Here is a 16,269-nt window from a genome sequence, read left to right as displayed (position 1 = left end):
GTTTTTCTTTGTTTTTCCAGCTTGGAGGAGATCCCAAATCCGAAAGAATCTGGAAAAAAAATAAATAAAACCCAGTCTCTTCTGCATTGGCAGCATCGTTTGTCCACCCTGTGCACCGATTCAATGACCGTGCTAGAACCGACTTTAGTGCTGGATTCGATTATCTAACGACAATATCGATGTATTAGGAATTTGGCTTTGACTTATTTGCTTTCGACCAGATTCACAGTGATTCGTGTACAAGTAGGCACAACAACAGATTTTTCAGGCAGGCAAGGGGATTCGGAAATTAACAGTCCAACTAAAAAGCAAATTCTATCTAGCACCACACCATAATTAAATTTCAAAAACCTGTTTCACCCCCCCAAGTTGATTACCTTTCCCAACCAATTTTCGTTATTGCAATTGGTTTATTTTACGACGTAAAAACAAAAAACACAACCACACTCACTCCAGACTGCAAAAACTGTTTGCAGACGAGCGATATCGATCACACACAACCTTTATATGAGCAGCAGTGCCACTACTACCGCACCCTAAATAAAATAAAACGAAAGGAAGGCAGTGTGGTGCGAGGAGGCAAACAGAAACACGGACGCCCACACCCCCGAAGGCGTAAAATAAAAGGTGAGCTCATACCAGTGGATATCAAATTTTCAACCGATCTCATACATTGCTGTTCGCAGTCAGTAATACGGCCGTAGGGAAAAATGTCTGTGAGACTGTTGACCGTGCGACTGATCAAACATGGTCGCTACATTCTGCGCAGCTACTGTCATCGTGAGATACACGCCAACATTTTGGAACCAAACCCCTTGAAAACACGCAGTAAGCGAGGCTTTCCCCTACCATCCTCCTCCGCCAATGTAGCCCGGGTAAGCCGAATAGTACGGAGCGAACTTTCAAGCATAATGGCAACCCATTATATCCATTGCAGAATTCACCGCAGCAGGTGGTCAGATCAGCTCCACCGCCGGCCAGTGTCTTGCCTCGCAATGGCGTCCCTCCCGCTGGGAGTGGACTGTTTCGCTTTGGGCAGCATGCACGCAAGCTTTTCATCGACAACATTTTGAGTCGCGTGACCACAAACTACTCTGAGGAGCTGCGCAAGCGAGCCACTCGTAAACTATTCTATGGAGACTCAGCTCCGTTCTTTGCTCTAATTGGAGTGAGCCTCGCCACCGGATCAGGGGTGCTCAGCAAGGAGGATGAGCTCGAGGGCGTTTGTTGGGAGATACGCGAGGCTGCAAGCCGCCTGCAGACTGCATGGAACAAGGACGATATTTCCGAGACCCTCAACAGCAACTTCACTATCGACGACCTCGAAGTAGGAGCGCCCATAGCCAAAGGTTGTGCGGCAGTTGTCTACGCGGCTAACTTCAAGAAAGGCCAAAATATACCTGTCTCAGATCTTGGCAATCCGGAAGTGCCCCAAATTACATCAGCGCATTCTGCAGCAAGTGCATCGACTACCTGGCGCCATGAGATGATGTCGCCACTACAAAATATGTCCCGGTTTGTGCATAACTTTGGCGGCTCTGTGGACAGCATCTTAACCTATAGCCAACCCTCGGCGGCGACCGATTTTGTGGGTGCTCTGAAGCGAGAACAGGAGCGAGAGTCCGTCCCAGAGGATCACTTTCAGCCAGCAGGCTTGTCCCCTGGCTACAATATGGTAAATCCCGAAAATATCTCGAATCTGACCTGCATTGAATCCTTTTAATCTTTTTCCACAACAGAGCCCACTGGTGGATACCAAACTGGAAAGCTCCATCAACACCTATCCGCTGGCTCTCAAGATGATGTTCAACTACGACATCCAGAGCAACGCCCTGTCCATACTCCGCGCTATGTATAAGGAGACGGTACCGGCCCGCCAACGGCGCATGAACACGGCAGCTGAGGAGTGGGAGCGCCTGCTGCAGAGCCAGACACTTGTGCTGCCTCCGCACCCGAATATCGTGTGCATGTTCGGCTTCTTCTGCGACGAGGTGCGCAACTTTCCCGACGGTCATCTGCTTTACCCGATCGCCCAGCCACAACGGATTAATCCACAGGGCTATGGCCGGAACATGTCCCTGTATTTGCTCATGAAGCGCTACGACCATAGCCTACGCGGCCTGCTCGATAACCAGGATTTGAGCACACGCACTCGCATCCTGCTGCTGGCGCAAATGTTGGAGGCTGTCACCCACCTCAACCGCCACGGGGTGGCCCATCGCGATCTAAAGTCTGACAATGTGCTTATCGAGCTTCAAGATGACGAGTCGCCCGTGCTGGTTCTATCCGACTTTGGCTGCTGCTTGGCGGATAAGGTCCATGGCCTGAGGCTGCCCTATGTTTCTCACGACGTCGACAAGGGCGGAAATGCTGCATTGATGGCGCCAGAGATTTTTAACATGATGCCAGGTCCGTTTGCGGTGCTAAACTATGGCAAAGCCGATCTGTGGGCCTGCGGTGCCCTGGCCTACGAGATATTCGGTATGCGTAATCCTTTTTACTCAAGCAGCGGCGGCCTCGCACACGAGCGCGGGGAGCTCACGTATTCGCTGCGGAACAGCGACTACAAGCAGGAGCAGCTGCCGCCTATGAGCGATGCGTGCCCGCCGTTGCTTCAACAGCTGGTCTACAACATCCTCAATCCCAACCCGTCGAAACGGGTCAGTCCGGACATTGCAGCGAACGTGGTCCAGCTCTTTCTTTGGGCTCCCTCGAACTGGCTCAAGGCCGGGGGCCTGCCCAACAGTTCCGAGGTGAGTTTGTCTCGGTCTCTTGCTCAATCACTCAACCGGAAGTGATTATCGGTCTTTCTTCACTCTTGCAGATTCTACAATGGCTGCTCTCGCTCACCACGAAGATAATGTGTGAGGGACGCCCCTGCCTGAGCGCTGGAAGCACTAAGACGACCGGCGGCACCATTGGAGCCAGTACGAACGGACGGAGAGCCTACGTGGAGTATTTGCTGATCTGCAGCTTCCTGGCGCGCGCGCGCCTGCGTCGCATTCGCGGAGCACTTAACTGGATCCAGAACGTGGTGGCCCCGTAGGCCCGCCCCGTACACAGATGTTTCGTTTACTTGTTACTCTGATAAAATCAAATGGAAAAGCGTGTGATACCTATATTTTACATATGTATTTATAAACAATTCGAAATTAACCGCACTACCACAAACTATTCTACTGGTCGTCCATCCCCAAGCTGGTGATCAGGCCCATCAGGTCCTGGCTTTGGTTGAGAAACATTTTTATCTCGGTAAAGTTCTTTCGACGAGGACTCATGTCAATTAGGTTGATATGACCGCCATTGCACTGAACTGTCACAGATCGATTGCCGCCAAAATCGAACATATAGAGAGTCTTGCAGTCCGCGTCTCGTATGGGCATTAAGGTGCAGCCAATGTTATGGAGGTTCTGCACTATGCAGGCGTAGGCGTCCTCCACATTTCTTTCTTTACCTGAGAAGCAGACAGTGGATATTGTATGGGGTTTATATGATAATGTTGTCCCTGGAACCTACCCAATGAATCTATGCGCATTTGGAGCGCTTGTTCTTCCAGCTTTGCTTCCTGTTGATCTTTGCTCAGCTTCAAGTTGCGCTCGTTTAGGGCTGTGGCTGACTGTGGCCAGGACTTGGCTTGCTCAATGCTCTCGATGGTATCATCTACAAATTTTATAATATGCTGGTGGGCCCCTTGGATGCTGTTTAGCTCCTGCTTTAGAGATTTTGTGTTGATATCTTTCATTTTTAATTATCAGTGTTGGGTCGTTCATGAACGAACGAAGAAAAAGGAACTATTCACTGGAGTGAACGGAATGAATAACTTATCGATATTTTTTGTTCATGAATGAATATGATATTCCTCGATATTTTTATTCGGTATAGAATTAATAGCTTGCTAGCACCCTCAGCACTGAAAAAAAAATTGTATCCGATACATTTTTGTATCAGTTTTATTCAATACTATTACATTTTTAGGTAATCACTTTTATTATATTAGTTTTAGCATGTATTTAAACAAAAAAGGAATAAATGGGATGAGATTGTCACGGAGGCACCTAATCAGTTCCCATCGATAAAAAAGCGAAATTATCGAAATGTAAACACAATTAAAATTTATTTGTTTAATCCGTCTGGGAACAGCCAAGATCAAAGCTGCTCACGCACATTTTGTGATCATAGAACGAGCAGGTGGCCATGTGCATTAGTCCATCGCCCTCGGATAGACTCGGATTCCAGTCTGCGCCATAACATATGCTCGAATGTTCGTCGTATGTGCCCAGCATCGTTACTGCCGAATTCTCCAGGTCGAGTTGAACGACACTAAAGTTCTTGTACATGCAGGCGGCCAGGATGATATCCGTTCGATTGGGGTGCGGCTTGAGGCGCCAGATTCCACCCCCCAGATTCACTTCGGCCAGCGAGCGCTTCATCACGCGCGTGTCAAAGACACGCAGCTGTTCATCATAGCTGCCCGTGAGTAGTTGGTAATCTTGCTTCGGATGGCTGAGCAGGCAGGTAACGCCTGCCTGGTGCGCCCTGTTCGTCCACACAAGCTGCTCCGTGCGCAAATCACGGGCCTGGAGGAGGCAATCGTCGCCACCACTGTACACGCGATGCGGTGTCCAGCGGTCAAAAACACAAGTCCAGGCCTCAAAGCTGTGTGCATTCCATGCGCTGAGGACGAACAGTTTTTCCTGCGGGGTGTAGCGCAAAAGGTTGATGTTTCCTTTCGAGTCCGAGACTACCAGCTGCAATTCATCTCCATCGCGTTGCCAGTCCAAGGCCAGGGCCAGTGGAGCCTCAGCAGTTGGCTCCGCAGCTGTCAGACCTAAGCACGTGCGTCTTTGCAGTTGCTTTTCATCCGACAGCAGCTCGTAGATTTCTACCTCCCCCAAGGCGTTGGCTGTGGCCAGAAGTGGGCTACTGTCGCTGCTCCACGCTGGCAACCACTTCATATCCAGAATTGCCGCCGTCTCAATACTCTGCACCCGCTCTAGTGCTCCGCTCCCTGCGTCAAAATGGTAAAGGTAAACGCGTCCCTTGCGGGGCCGGTTCTTGGTGGTGACTTTGTTCTCCTCCGCTTCAACCAGCTGGTAGGTTCCGCAAGCAAAGTAGGCATGGTGACCATCCTGAGCACACCACTCCACGGAATCAGCCGAGTAGTTTGTATCCACGCTGTGCAATGTTCTGAACCTGGCCATTTTAGGGTCGGCAAGACTTTGAATCGATTGCGATTTTCTTACGGCTATCGATAGACCCCATACACCCAGCATTTCAAAAATATGCATTTCTTATTATATTTATTTGTATTTGTTGCTAATTTAAAAAAATTAATAACACAGTCACACAAAAAAAAGTGTGGTGCGCGGCTGACCAGAGTACCATACCCCCACATATTTTGGTGCGCTGAACACGTCAGGCTATTTTTTCCAACCTTAAAGAAAAAAAAAAATTTTATCGAAATATGATGGAAATTATTTGATCAGATTTGATTGAAACACGTTTTTCTGGGGTTTTTGGGGTCGATAATTATGAATTTAAAGTCAGACAAAAATTTAAAGTGGTGGATCCAATATGGCCGGGTTCACTTCAAGCGAATAGCTCTCCGACCTTGCGACATCTACATCTATATAGATCTTTTGAAGAGAAAAGCACTCTCGAAACAAGAAAACTGACATCAAATTCGAAATCAGCGACCCCAAAAAACCACCGAGTAACGAGTTTCCAGCGAATCTAATGAATTTTTCAACTATTTTGCCACCATATTTTGACCATATTGGTTGGAGGTAAGAACAAAAAGAACCTGGCGTGATGGAGCAAATCTGACGTTGGATTCGTGTTTAGCGCACCAAAATACGTGGGGGTATGGTACTCTAGTCAGCCGCGCACGACACCTTTTTGTGGGTCTGTGTAATTAATACATAAATCTACTTAGTGATCTGGTTACGCACTACATACTCTGGATTAGGATTAGTTGATCTCTCTTCACATTAAGTTGTGCTGTGTTATCGGACAGCACCGTTTCTCTCTCGATAGTCGTGACGGTAGGGCGCGCTGCTCCTCCATGCTTACATTTCTTGAGGGGATCCCTCTCTATATCGGCTCTGCTTTCGGGGGCCTTACAATTTTCTTGTGCTTGAGAGAGGATGGTGGGTAAATGGTAATTGTGGGGTATGCTTAAACCAAAACCAAGCATCCTTTGGTAAACATATCCTTTCTAACCTAAAAGTAGACACAGCTGCCACTCGTCTTCCCAGTCCCTCCCACTTTTTACACGGACAAACACAAAATTCCACAACGCAGAAAAAAAAACACTCTTATTCCTAGCTATAGACACTTTTTCGGATACGGATTTCTCCGTACTGGGGAGCCCTATGGACCTAGCGATCAACTGGTTGCGCAAACCTTAACTTGGATTGCCAGGCACACTGCACTTCTAATCGATCGCTTTTCTAGCGATTCATGGCGCACCTATTGCGCCTCCTCGACTCTCATTTGGTTTTCATCACGATGATCGGCTCGAGTATCTTCAGCATGTCGTTGTTTTCGGGTGCCCCGGTGCCATTGCCACCACCGCCCCCAGCATTGGATCCCCCACCGGACGCAGAACCTCCTACTGTCACTCCTGTACCTCCGCTGGCAGCGGCATACTCCTTGACAGTCTGCAGCTTGCTGTAACCTTGCTGGTGCTGTCCGAGTGTCACCAGGCGGTGCTGCTGGTTAAGCACGATGGCCTCATGATGGGGGTGCTGCTGGAGGTTGCCGGCAATCTGGTGGATCTCGTGCTGCTGCAGCTGAAGCGACGCAAGCTCGTCGTTGGAGCCATCGCCGTCCAGCTGCGAGTCTGACTTGACCACGGTCACGAAACTGTCGCCGGAACCAACGCCTACGCCGTCATCCGTCTCGTAAAGCTGTTCCGAGGTCTCCTCCTCCGTCTTGGCCCGGAACTCGGCGCTGGCGGAGCTGCTGCGCGGCGTGTGGCTGCGCATTCGTCGCATTCTAGCGTACTCGGCCTGCTTGGAGAGCCGCTCCTTACGCTCATCGTTGTTTTCTGTGGCCCGAATTTGCGCTCGCTTCAACCGTGCCCGCTCGCTCAATTTCTGTAGCCGCACGGCTCGCTGTTCCGGCGTCTCGTTTGCCCGTACCGCCCGCTGATGGGCTGCCATCTTGTCCAGCCGTAGGCGCTTTTCATCCTCTGTCTCGTACTTGTTGGGTCCGCTGCGTCGTGGCGTGCCAGGCGACCTGTTGTCTCCATCCGCCGTGGAATGTACATGTATATGGCCCTGTGATCCTCCAAGATCCTGCTGCTGAGTCGGCTGGGAGAGGGGCCGGCCCCGTCTTGGAGTGGTGCTCAGCTGGGGGACAGCGAGCATCTGGTTTAGCTCGTGCTCCAGCAGGGTGTTTACCTTTAGCTGCTCCTCGCCGCCCGAGTGGCTCACCATTACGTTCTTTCTCGGCCTTCCACGACCAACCGTCGCCACGATCTGCTCCTGCGGCTGCTGGGGTTGCTGCTGCTGATGGCCCAGGCTTGTGACGGTCAGCGTGGGATTGGTGGAGGTTGCCGTGAGTATGTTGTACTGGCCCGTCGAAGTGGGACTGCTCCCGCCGCTGGCACTGGTAAAGTGGACCGGTGTGAAGGGCGGCGGCACTGCGCTCGGCCCGATTCCCAGCTGGAAGCCATTGTGGTACATGGGGTAGTAGGCGGTAGTGGTGGTGGTCCCACCGGCTCCCCCCGCTGACACCGACCCCACCCCGGCCGCGCTAACGTTCGACGTCGTCACGGTGGTGCTTGCTGTGCTGGTGTTGCTGGGAAAGGTGGCCAGGTAGGGGAACTGGTTGTAGAGGGGCGTTGCTTGTCCCGCCGACTTGAGGACCTTCTGCTGCTGGTCGCCCCCGCCGGTGGTCATGATTACCTTGGCCTCGTTCTGTCCCAGACTAACAGACCTGCTGTTGTCGCTGGTCCCGCTCGTTCCAGCGGAGGACACCGTTACCGTTCCAGCTGTTGCATTGTTGCCGTTGGCCGACTGCGAATTGTTGTGAGATTGTCGGTGCGAGTGAGGTGGTACAATAGACGGAGAGGGGGAAAGAGATAGAAAGTGAGGTTAGATCAGCTGCCTTCATGACTGGTTGGTAAACGAGAACGAATGAATGAGAAAGAGAGATGGTAATGATATTGACGACGATGAAGCAGTGCACACACACACACACACACGCCAGCGCAAAGCTAACAACGGTAGAGATCAACCGTTAGAAAAGCATTAAAAGGACATTTCGCCGGAATTTCTTCTTTCCTTCGTGAAATTTAAAATCGAATTAAAAGACACTTTTTTTAGATTTGGTTCTTGTTGGTAAAACGTTTCTTGATTTTTTCCATTTTCATTACATCTCTTCTACATTATCTACACTCTAAATTGTTAATTAATTAATTTTAGACTGATCTTACAACCACTCTCCCACCGGTCAGAGTTTATGTTTTTGTGCATGTGTGTGTTCTCGTGTGTTAGGGGAAACCGAACAAAAATTATTTGAAAAAGTAACGGACAACAATTTAAAAACATCAACAAAACGAATAAAAGTGTCAAGTTGGCGTGGTTCGAAATGGGTCATTGGCCCATTCCTATTAAGGAACAAAAACAAAGCAGCTCTGACTCCTGAGGCAGCTCTGCTTGTCCGGGTTTCTGTCTTTCTCGGTCTGTTTGTCGTGTATTGTGTCTGTGTCCATACTGAGACAAAGCTTACGAGCTCGAGCTCGAGCTCGAACTCGAACTCAAATTCAATTTCGATCTTTGACAGTTGCTTGTGGAGTGCGTTGCAGTGTGTGTGTGTGGAGAGTTATCGATGACGGTATCGATCTACCCGATCTCTGCTATGGCTGCTGCATACGCACCTGAAGTTCCTGCTTCTTGGCGTACTTGTGCGGATATAGTTCCAGCGGTCCGGAAGCAATGCTGAAGTGCGGTACGTGCGCCTGCAGCAGCTTAGGTCCCTTGCCCGGGTCCTCGCCGTAAATCTGCTGAACGAATATGCTTCCCTGATCGCCGCCACTCTCTAAGAGAGTGGCCGTCACCTGCTGCTGCTGCTGGCCGGCGATAGCGTACCGCTGCTGCACCTGCTGCTGCTGTTGCAGCTGTTGCTGCTGCGCCTGCTGTTGGAGCTGCTGCTGTTGTTGTTGGGGGGTCTGAGGCTCCTGCTTGAGTTGCATGGGTGGACGAGTGAGACCATGGGCGATGAACATGCCCTGACCGTTAAACGCCTCATAGGTGATGGCCGAGATCGAGTGCTGCATCTGCTGCAGGTCCTCTGAGACAGCCTGGGGCGTGCTGGCGCTGCTTCCGGGTCCTGCTCCAGTTCCGGGTGCGGGCGTGCTCGATGCCTGAGGGGCGGATACCGTCGTAACGTTTGCCTGGTTTAAATTAATATTATGTTCATTATTACAATTGGCTGCCGCCGCTGCGGCGGCTGCTGCTGCTGCAACAGCCAACACCTGCTGTTGCTGCTGTTGTTGTTGCTGCTGCTGCTGGGCGGTCGTCGTTGCCGTTGACGATGAGGAGGACGTCGTCGTAACCACCACCGACGACACTGCACCGTGCACATGCTTCAATATCTTTTTCTTTTCTCTGACCTTTTTGGCGTAGTCGTTCAGCTTTCTCAGTCTTTCCTTGCGCTCCTCCGGTGACTCGTTGGCGATCCGCTGGCGCGCCCGGGCCGCCATCTCGGCCAGCCGCTGTTTTCGCTGATCGGACGACTCGCTGGCTCGGTACATGCGCATCCGCTCGGCCAGCTTGCACAGCCGCTTTGACCGCTGGTCGGGCGACTCCATGGCCCGACGCAACCGCTGTCGCGCCGCATTTCTTACCAACCGCATCGCACGCTCGATCTCCGACTCGTTCTGACGTCTCTGCCGGTTCGCCTCCGCATTGCGCAGCAGCCGTTTCCGGTACTCGTCTTCGCTCTCTCGCTGTCGTCGCTCGCGCATCCTCTCAGCATTTCTGGCCAGGCGGCGCTGGCGGGCCTCGGGGCTCTCGTTCCAGCGCTGTTGATGCGTCGATGTCCCGGTGACTGAGGCGGAGCTGGCACTCGACGTGGGCCCTAACGGCGTAGGCGGCGGCTGTTGTTTCAATGAAAGGGGCTGCTGGTGTGTGTAGGCGGTGGGTAAACTGAGTTGCAGCTGCTGATGCTGGAACTGCAGCTGATCCTGCTGCTGCTGGAGATGATGCTGCTGCTGTTGTTGGAACTGCTGCTGCTGATGATGCTGCTGCTGTTGTTGCTGAACGTGCTGCTGTTGCTGCTGCTGCTGCTGCTGCTGTAGCTGTTGCTGGTGATGGGTGGAGAGGGGTACCAACAGCGCTGAGGGATGCTCGATGAGTAGGCGTGCATTGGGTCCATTGATAGCCAGCACATGGGTGGCGTACTGCTGCTGCTGCTGCTGGGGATGCTGCTGCTGCTGTTGGTGATGGTCAAGTGTGGGCTCTATTTTTATCCCATTGGGATCTGGTTCCATTATTGGTCAAAGCCGGAACAACAATCGAAATTGTCGTCTCCCTGGTCAACAGTGCTTTTGATGGTGCGGCTCCTGGCAGATGTATCTGGACTTGGATTTGGATTTTGGTTTGATCTTCTCGCGACTGCTCCTGAGATGCCTCATCTAACGGCCGTAACTTGGTGAGTCGCTTTTTCTCTCTCACTCTCTCTCTCTCTGTCTCACTTTATCTATCTATATCTTTTGTGCTCTACTTCTTTCTCTGTTTGTTTTGTTTGCCGTTTCCGATTTTTTTCGTTATATAAAGAAATATGTGTGCGTCCACGCTCTCTCTCGGTTTTCTACGCTTCGCTCTGCCAGCCAGTTGTTGATTTCTCTTTCCGCTTCTTCCACCTCTTTTGCGCATTTGCCTCCTCCGCCTGTCAATCAATTCGCAATACCTTTCGAAACGATGATCGTCCTCCTCCTCATTCTTTACTTCCAATAAGATCTATCGTTGCAGCACATGCAAATATGACCAGAATAGAAAATATATCATTCATAGGGAAATAAAGCTTTGTAGGCAGACGGGTTTTCGTCTGCGCTAACTTGATTGCGCACCTTTTCCACCCAGCGTCGACTTCCGATTTTGCGTAATTTCACTGTGAATGTTTGCTAGGCGCGCGCGCCTTTTTGTGCGATAATTGGTATATTTTGGATCTTTTTGGTTTTTCTTTCCGCTTCTTTCTTTTTTACTACTAGTTAGTGCATGCCGCGGATGCTTCTTCTTGTTCGATTGGCGCCGCCGCTGACTGCCAGTGACTTCCAATCCAAGTGGTGGGGCTTCCAGTACTTCCAATCGATTTTTCACATGATTATGTGTATATGTACAGCCGCACACACACACACATACACTCCCCCATGCGCATATACACTATCAACTGGCGTGTGCACTGGTGTGTGTGTTTTTTTTTTCTGTCTATTTTGCATGTGTTTCAAATACTAAAATGTATTCTGCGAGTTTCCACTGATTTTAGTATTACTTTAATAAAAGAACAACTCAAGCGTTCTCTTGTTCACTCATAGATGATTGGTTTTGACTGACGATTGGGCCTGTCGGCATTTCATCTATAAAATTGCACATCTGCTGGGGCTCTCGGACGCCCAGAACTCTTCATTACTAGCTTTATGCAGGGCCGTCTCTTTTTCACATTTCGCGTTGCACACGGCTTACGATTATTGAAACATTTTTGGTATACTTTTGGATCGTGTAACAACAACGGAGTGAAAAACGCGCAAAATTTCCGGCTAGAACGCGCAGTCAAATACAGCGCTGCGTCAACACAACACATATCAAAAGATGACCACAATTGGATGGGAGTGTGTGTGCTCGTGTCAGTGAGTATGAGTGTCACGATACGACGATCTGGCAGCTCCATTCCAGCCAAACGAAACGAAACGCAACGCAGATATCGAATAATGGCTATCGATAGATTGGCGCGCTAAGATTCACTAAGCTTGTCGCTCACCACTGTGTCGCAATCTTACGATTCTATTGCTTATTTAATTTTCTATTTCATTATAAAAGATTGTGCCACCATAACCCCACCGCAAGCATCATTTTCAAAATGGTTAATTGCAAAACGCTGCATTTAAAAATTGTGAATGCAATTTTATTCAAATACATATATTCGTTTTTTTCTCATTTCTCTTTTTTGTTATTCTCAGTTTTCTTTTTCTTCGTGTTTGTGTTCTTTTGAGTGTATATTGCATATGACAATACGCAAAAATGTATTTATTCTTAAGTTTACATCAAAACAATTGCTAAAAATATTAAACCACAGAAAAACAAGGAAAAAAATTGAAATTTCGACTAGAGCTTAATTGTTACCTTTATTAATAATATAATATTAATTTATCATTGTTTTTATATGTTATTATTGCAATTTTCTTCAGTTTAGAGGAAACTTACATTATTTTTGTTTTTTTCTGAGAACTTGGGTTTTTTTGCATTGTGGGAGAGGGTGTGTTTGTGGATGATGTGGAAGGATTGCGTGCTATAACAAAAATTGCGTTATACATAATGCCTGGCAACAGATCGTTTGTACATCTGTGTGTATCCACATTTGCCCCAGTCAAGTGTGTATGCATATGCGGTCCTTATGTGCCTGTCAATGTCCGTTTTGGGTAACATGGTTACACACCACAACACACATATGGGGGTTGGCTCTTCTGTTGGCGTCTCAAGCGCCAGGGTGCGTCATGAGTGTTACGGTGTGCCAAAGTGAATGAGAAGTAACGCATGAAAAGATGGGACTCCACTAGTGTTCCTCTAGTCGGTTAATGGTTACAAATTCGTATGAAGGATAATTCTTACACAGCTGAAATTGATTGGCATGTTTGTAACCACCATGTATTGCTTTACCTTATTACAGCTCGATCAGATCAATATATCAGTCTGAATAACGAAATATAGTTTTGTCTCTCACCCCCTGTTAGAAATATAGAAGACTAGGAGTTTACACTAATATGGCGGGGACACTTGTTGCCCTTGCCCTCCTGCCTCTTGAGCCCACCTTTGGACGACATCCTGCCCGATTGCCATTCTCAAATATTTATGTACAGTTACAGTGAGGAGCCCTAATCTGTAGCCTTGGGCCCCCATCTCACTCGCTTGCACACGAAATTTCCCTTCACACATGCATATACATATGTGTAAGCTGGTATCTCTCTCGCTGTCGCTGACATTGTGGGGTTGAAGCCGCTGGCTCCCTTCTGGATTTTCTGTGCGTGCTTGTGTGAGTGAGTTTGTGAGCTTTTGAGTGACGTGAACATACATTTATGTATATGTATGCATGGGTATGTGCGTGTGTGGCTTTGTGTTTATGTGTGTACACAGATAAGTATGGATGTATATATATATGTATTTATATATTGTACGAATATAATGCATGCATTATAAAAATACTTTACTTTGCTTTACTTTATACTTTTTACTTTACTTCATGTTAAATGTTAACTTAAAAAAAAATTGCCGGCCCTATATCTAAATGTGCCACCGTCGTATTCCATATTCTGATCCTGCCGTCCGGCTCTGCTTTCTCACTTTCCTTTTGGATTTATAACTGGTTTCTGGTCTCGCTTCTAATCCTGGTTTACTCTCGCTCTACATACATATGTATACAATATATATAATTTATAGATGTCTAAAACGAAGCCGACGATCTTCTACAGCACTGCCTCCGCTCACATCATTTCTCTATCTCTTTCCTTCCAACTACTTATCTTTCTTTGTTTTTTTTTGTCTGGAGCCAGCTCCAAAGGTTTGCCGCGCACTGCTTGCACCGCTTTTACACAGCTTGTCCCACTTCTCTTGCACTGCTTCCCCAGCTGATCCTCTCCAGACCTGTCTGTCTGCCTATGTGTGTGTCTGTGTGTGTATCTTTGTGTGTGTAGTGTTAGTAGCCCTTTAGCCGATCCGCTAGCGGTGGCTTTATGACCTTAGGAGCGCTGGCCCTCGCCACCCGCATCCGCTCCGCTGCCTTGGCCAGCCGCTTTTTCCGCTCGTCTGACGTCTCGCTTGCCCGTCGCAGACGCTGTCTGGCGGCGTTCTTCATCAGTCTTAGGGTTCTTTGTACTTCGTTTTCGTTCTGGCGACGGACGCGATTCGCCTCGGCATTCTTGGCCAACCGGAGGCGGTACTCCGCCTCCGACTCCTTTGAGCGCTTGTCCCGCATCCGAGCCGCGTTCCGTTCCAGGCGTCGCTCACGCGCCTCGATCGATTCGTTGCTGCGCCGACGGGCTGCCTTTTGGGCACGCGACGATTGCGACTGATGGGCACCGCCAACGCCGAGTCCGACTCCAAGGATCCCACCACCACCACCACCGCCACCACTTGGGCCGCCGACAACGACAACTCCCGTGGAGAGATGATGGTGCAGGGGATGCGGCGCTTGCTGGTGCTGCCCGCCAACGTTCTGTTCCTGCGAATGCTGCTGTTGCTGGTGGGGATTGCCCGCCTGCTGCTGCTGGAAGGTATTCTCTAAGTTCAGGACAGCCGTAACGCTAGCAACGCTGTTCCCCGCCGAGCCCGAACCGGATCCCGCGCCCGCTCCTGGAGCAGTGCCCGCACCGCTCCCACTCCCAGCTGTGGCAGGGACGGATACGGAGACCGAGGTTGTGGCAGAGGCTGAGGCTGCGGCGGCCGCTGCGGTTGTGCTGTAGTTGTTGTACTCTATGAGGCCCCGGTTCGAGGGGTAGAGATGGTGCATGGGACTCTCATAGCTGAGGTACTCCGGTTTGATGAAGAAGGGGTCGCGAGCGGTAAGCGGCGCCGTCGGCGAGTTGAGGAAGTACAAACGGCTATGGTGGTCTGTGGTTATGCTCCCTCCGCCTCCCACACCCGCGGACATCGAGGGATTGTGCGCTGGGCCGCGACTCTTCCGTTGCGTCGTTGGGGATTGGATTTGATTCGATTGGATAGCGATGACAATGTTGGCGCTCTCAGTTCCTGATTCCGGTCACGCTCCCAGCTGCCAGCTGCTGAGATTTATTTCGTTTCTTCGTGTTAGATTTAGCGAATTTTTATGCCGATTTGTGGTCGCGTTTTTGGAAAGCACAATTAACTGGCTAAAAAAATGTGGCGAGTAAACAACAAAAGCGATATATGTAACTAATCAATATGGAAAAAAACTTCCAAATTCTGGTTGGAAGTGCACCTTCCACGACACTTTCGGCTCTGGCCTGCGCGCTGTAGACACACACACACACACCAGCACGCATGCACAGTATTCGCGTGGAAGTTGTGTTGGCGCTCGGTGTGGTGGGCGCTTCCAGCCGAGCCAGGGTGGGGAGCTTTCCACTGGTCAAAATATCGTTACAGCCGGCACAAGAGGCATAGGGCTGCAAAATACAACGTGGCAGCGCTGGCACACGGCGCAAAACTATCACTGGTTTCTATTGAACTTGAAGGCGCTGTTATCGTTAGTGCTCGTGGTGCGCATACATATTTTCAGAATATTACAAAAAGGTAGTAGACTCAAGCAAAGACCTAGCGGAATGAAATTTAACATGCAAAAGTTCAGAACAGAGATCAAGCTGGATATATTATATTATTTATTAATATTATTTAATATTTAATATTATTTATATTAATAAATAAACGGGAATAGGTTGCACATTTCATCACGATGGTTCGTCAGAAGTCGGAAAAACTCGCGGATGAGAGTACTGCCTGGTCTGCACTTTGGTATTTAGATCTAGGGTAAGGAGGAATCATTAACGATCTGTCACCCGCACTTCCATCTGTGGAAGTGCGATAAAACTGTTCACGTGGTAACAGGTTCTGGTACGGTTATGTCTCTGTAATGGATGCTGGATAATTTTGGTCGGGCGGAGAGAAGAAAACTCTTAGTGAAATTACCCCAATCCAAAGTGACAAGGGGCCGAGGGGGTGCTTGGTCGCCAGTATGTGGACTATGGAGTCTGAAAGATATGGAAAACCAAGGACCGCGTGGCCACTCCGACATGAATCACTGCGGCCTCAAAGCCAGTAAAGCCCTTGTTTCAAGACAAGAAACGCAAATTGTACACAGCTGGTATCTCTTTACAGAATGCAGCCAAGCTAGGCAAACAGCAAAACAAGGGTATCGGCGGAGAAACCCTCCACGCTAATCAAGCAGGCCAAGCGGACTGAACCCAGCTTTTTCTAGAAGGCAGCCACCATCACCGAAAATTATTTGAAATATCAGGTAACCAACACAAACTTAAAACATTCATAGCCAAAAGCAGGCTACTTTAAAAGCTAAGCC

General features: G+C 49.4%; 5 protein-coding genes across 6 annotated transcripts; 1 reads left to right on the top strand and 4 right to left on the bottom strand.

Moving 5' to 3' along the window:
• Nucleotides 1-11: 11 nt before the first annotated feature.
• Nucleotides 12-3,161, top strand: LOC108154768. The gene is made up of 6 exons (XM_017285154.2): nucleotides 12-243; nucleotides 477-627; nucleotides 687-875; nucleotides 938-1,675; nucleotides 1,740-2,753; nucleotides 2,825-3,161. Exons 3-6 carry the CDS (start codon nucleotides 711-713, stop codon nucleotides 3,044-3,046), a joined length of 2,139 nt encoding a protein of 712 aa, XP_017140643.1. The 5' UTR covers nucleotides 12-243; nucleotides 477-627; nucleotides 687-710; the 3' UTR covers nucleotides 3,047-3,161.
• Nucleotides 3,094-3,793, bottom strand: LOC108154807. Its single transcript, XM_017285210.2, has 2 exons — nucleotides 3,517-3,793; nucleotides 3,094-3,454 (listed from the first exon to the last, which is right to left on the bottom strand). The coding sequence occupies exons 1-2, from the start codon at nucleotides 3,740-3,742 to the stop codon at nucleotides 3,177-3,179; spliced, it is 504 nt and encodes a 167-aa protein (XP_017140699.1). The 5' UTR covers nucleotides 3,743-3,793; the 3' UTR covers nucleotides 3,094-3,176.
• Nucleotides 3,794-3,963: 170 nt separating this feature from the next.
• LOC108154799 (diphthine methyltransferase) lies at nucleotides 3,964-5,240 on the bottom strand. The gene has a single exon (XM_017285198.2). The coding sequence runs from the start codon at nucleotides 5,199-5,201 to the stop codon at nucleotides 4,122-4,124; it is 1,080 nt and encodes a 359-aa protein (XP_017140687.1). The 5' UTR covers nucleotides 5,202-5,240; the 3' UTR covers nucleotides 3,964-4,121.
• A 43-nt stretch (nucleotides 5,241-5,283) lies between these two features.
• LOC108154755 (AF4/FMR2 family member 4) lies at nucleotides 5,284-11,856 on the bottom strand. 2 transcript variants are annotated; one of them, XM_017285143.2, is made up of 4 exons: nucleotides 11,081-11,856; nucleotides 9,623-10,970; nucleotides 8,888-9,403; nucleotides 5,284-8,024 (listed from the first exon to the last, which is right to left on the bottom strand). In XM_017285143.2, the coding sequence occupies exons 2-4, from the start codon at nucleotides 10,499-10,501 to the stop codon at nucleotides 6,492-6,494; spliced, it is 2,928 nt and encodes a 975-aa protein (XP_017140632.1). In that variant the 5' UTR covers nucleotides 10,502-10,970; nucleotides 11,081-11,856; the 3' UTR covers nucleotides 5,284-6,491. The 2 variants fall into 2 exon arrangements, with proteins under 2 accessions (XP_017140632.1, XP_017140622.1); XM_017285133.2 differs by having other exon boundaries at nucleotides 8,888-10,970.
• A 254-nt stretch (nucleotides 11,857-12,110) lies between these two features.
• Nucleotides 12,111-15,245, bottom strand: LOC108154823 (transcription factor Maf). Its single transcript, XM_017285228.2, has one exon. The coding sequence runs from the start codon at nucleotides 14,869-14,871 to the stop codon at nucleotides 13,918-13,920; it is 954 nt and encodes a 317-aa protein (XP_017140717.1). The 5' UTR covers nucleotides 14,872-15,245; the 3' UTR covers nucleotides 12,111-13,917.
• Between the last annotated feature and the right edge of the window lie 1,024 nt (nucleotides 15,246-16,269).

The sequence above is a fragment of the Drosophila miranda genome, chromosome XL (assembly GCF_003369915.1).
Source record: "Drosophila miranda strain MSH22 chromosome XL, D.miranda_PacBio2.1, whole genome shotgun sequence".
Taxonomy (NCBI): domain Eukaryota; kingdom Metazoa; phylum Arthropoda; class Insecta; order Diptera; family Drosophilidae; genus Drosophila; species Drosophila miranda.
The sequence above is the reverse complement of the archived record's forward strand: the minus strand, read 5'-3'. Positions and strand labels throughout refer to the sequence as shown.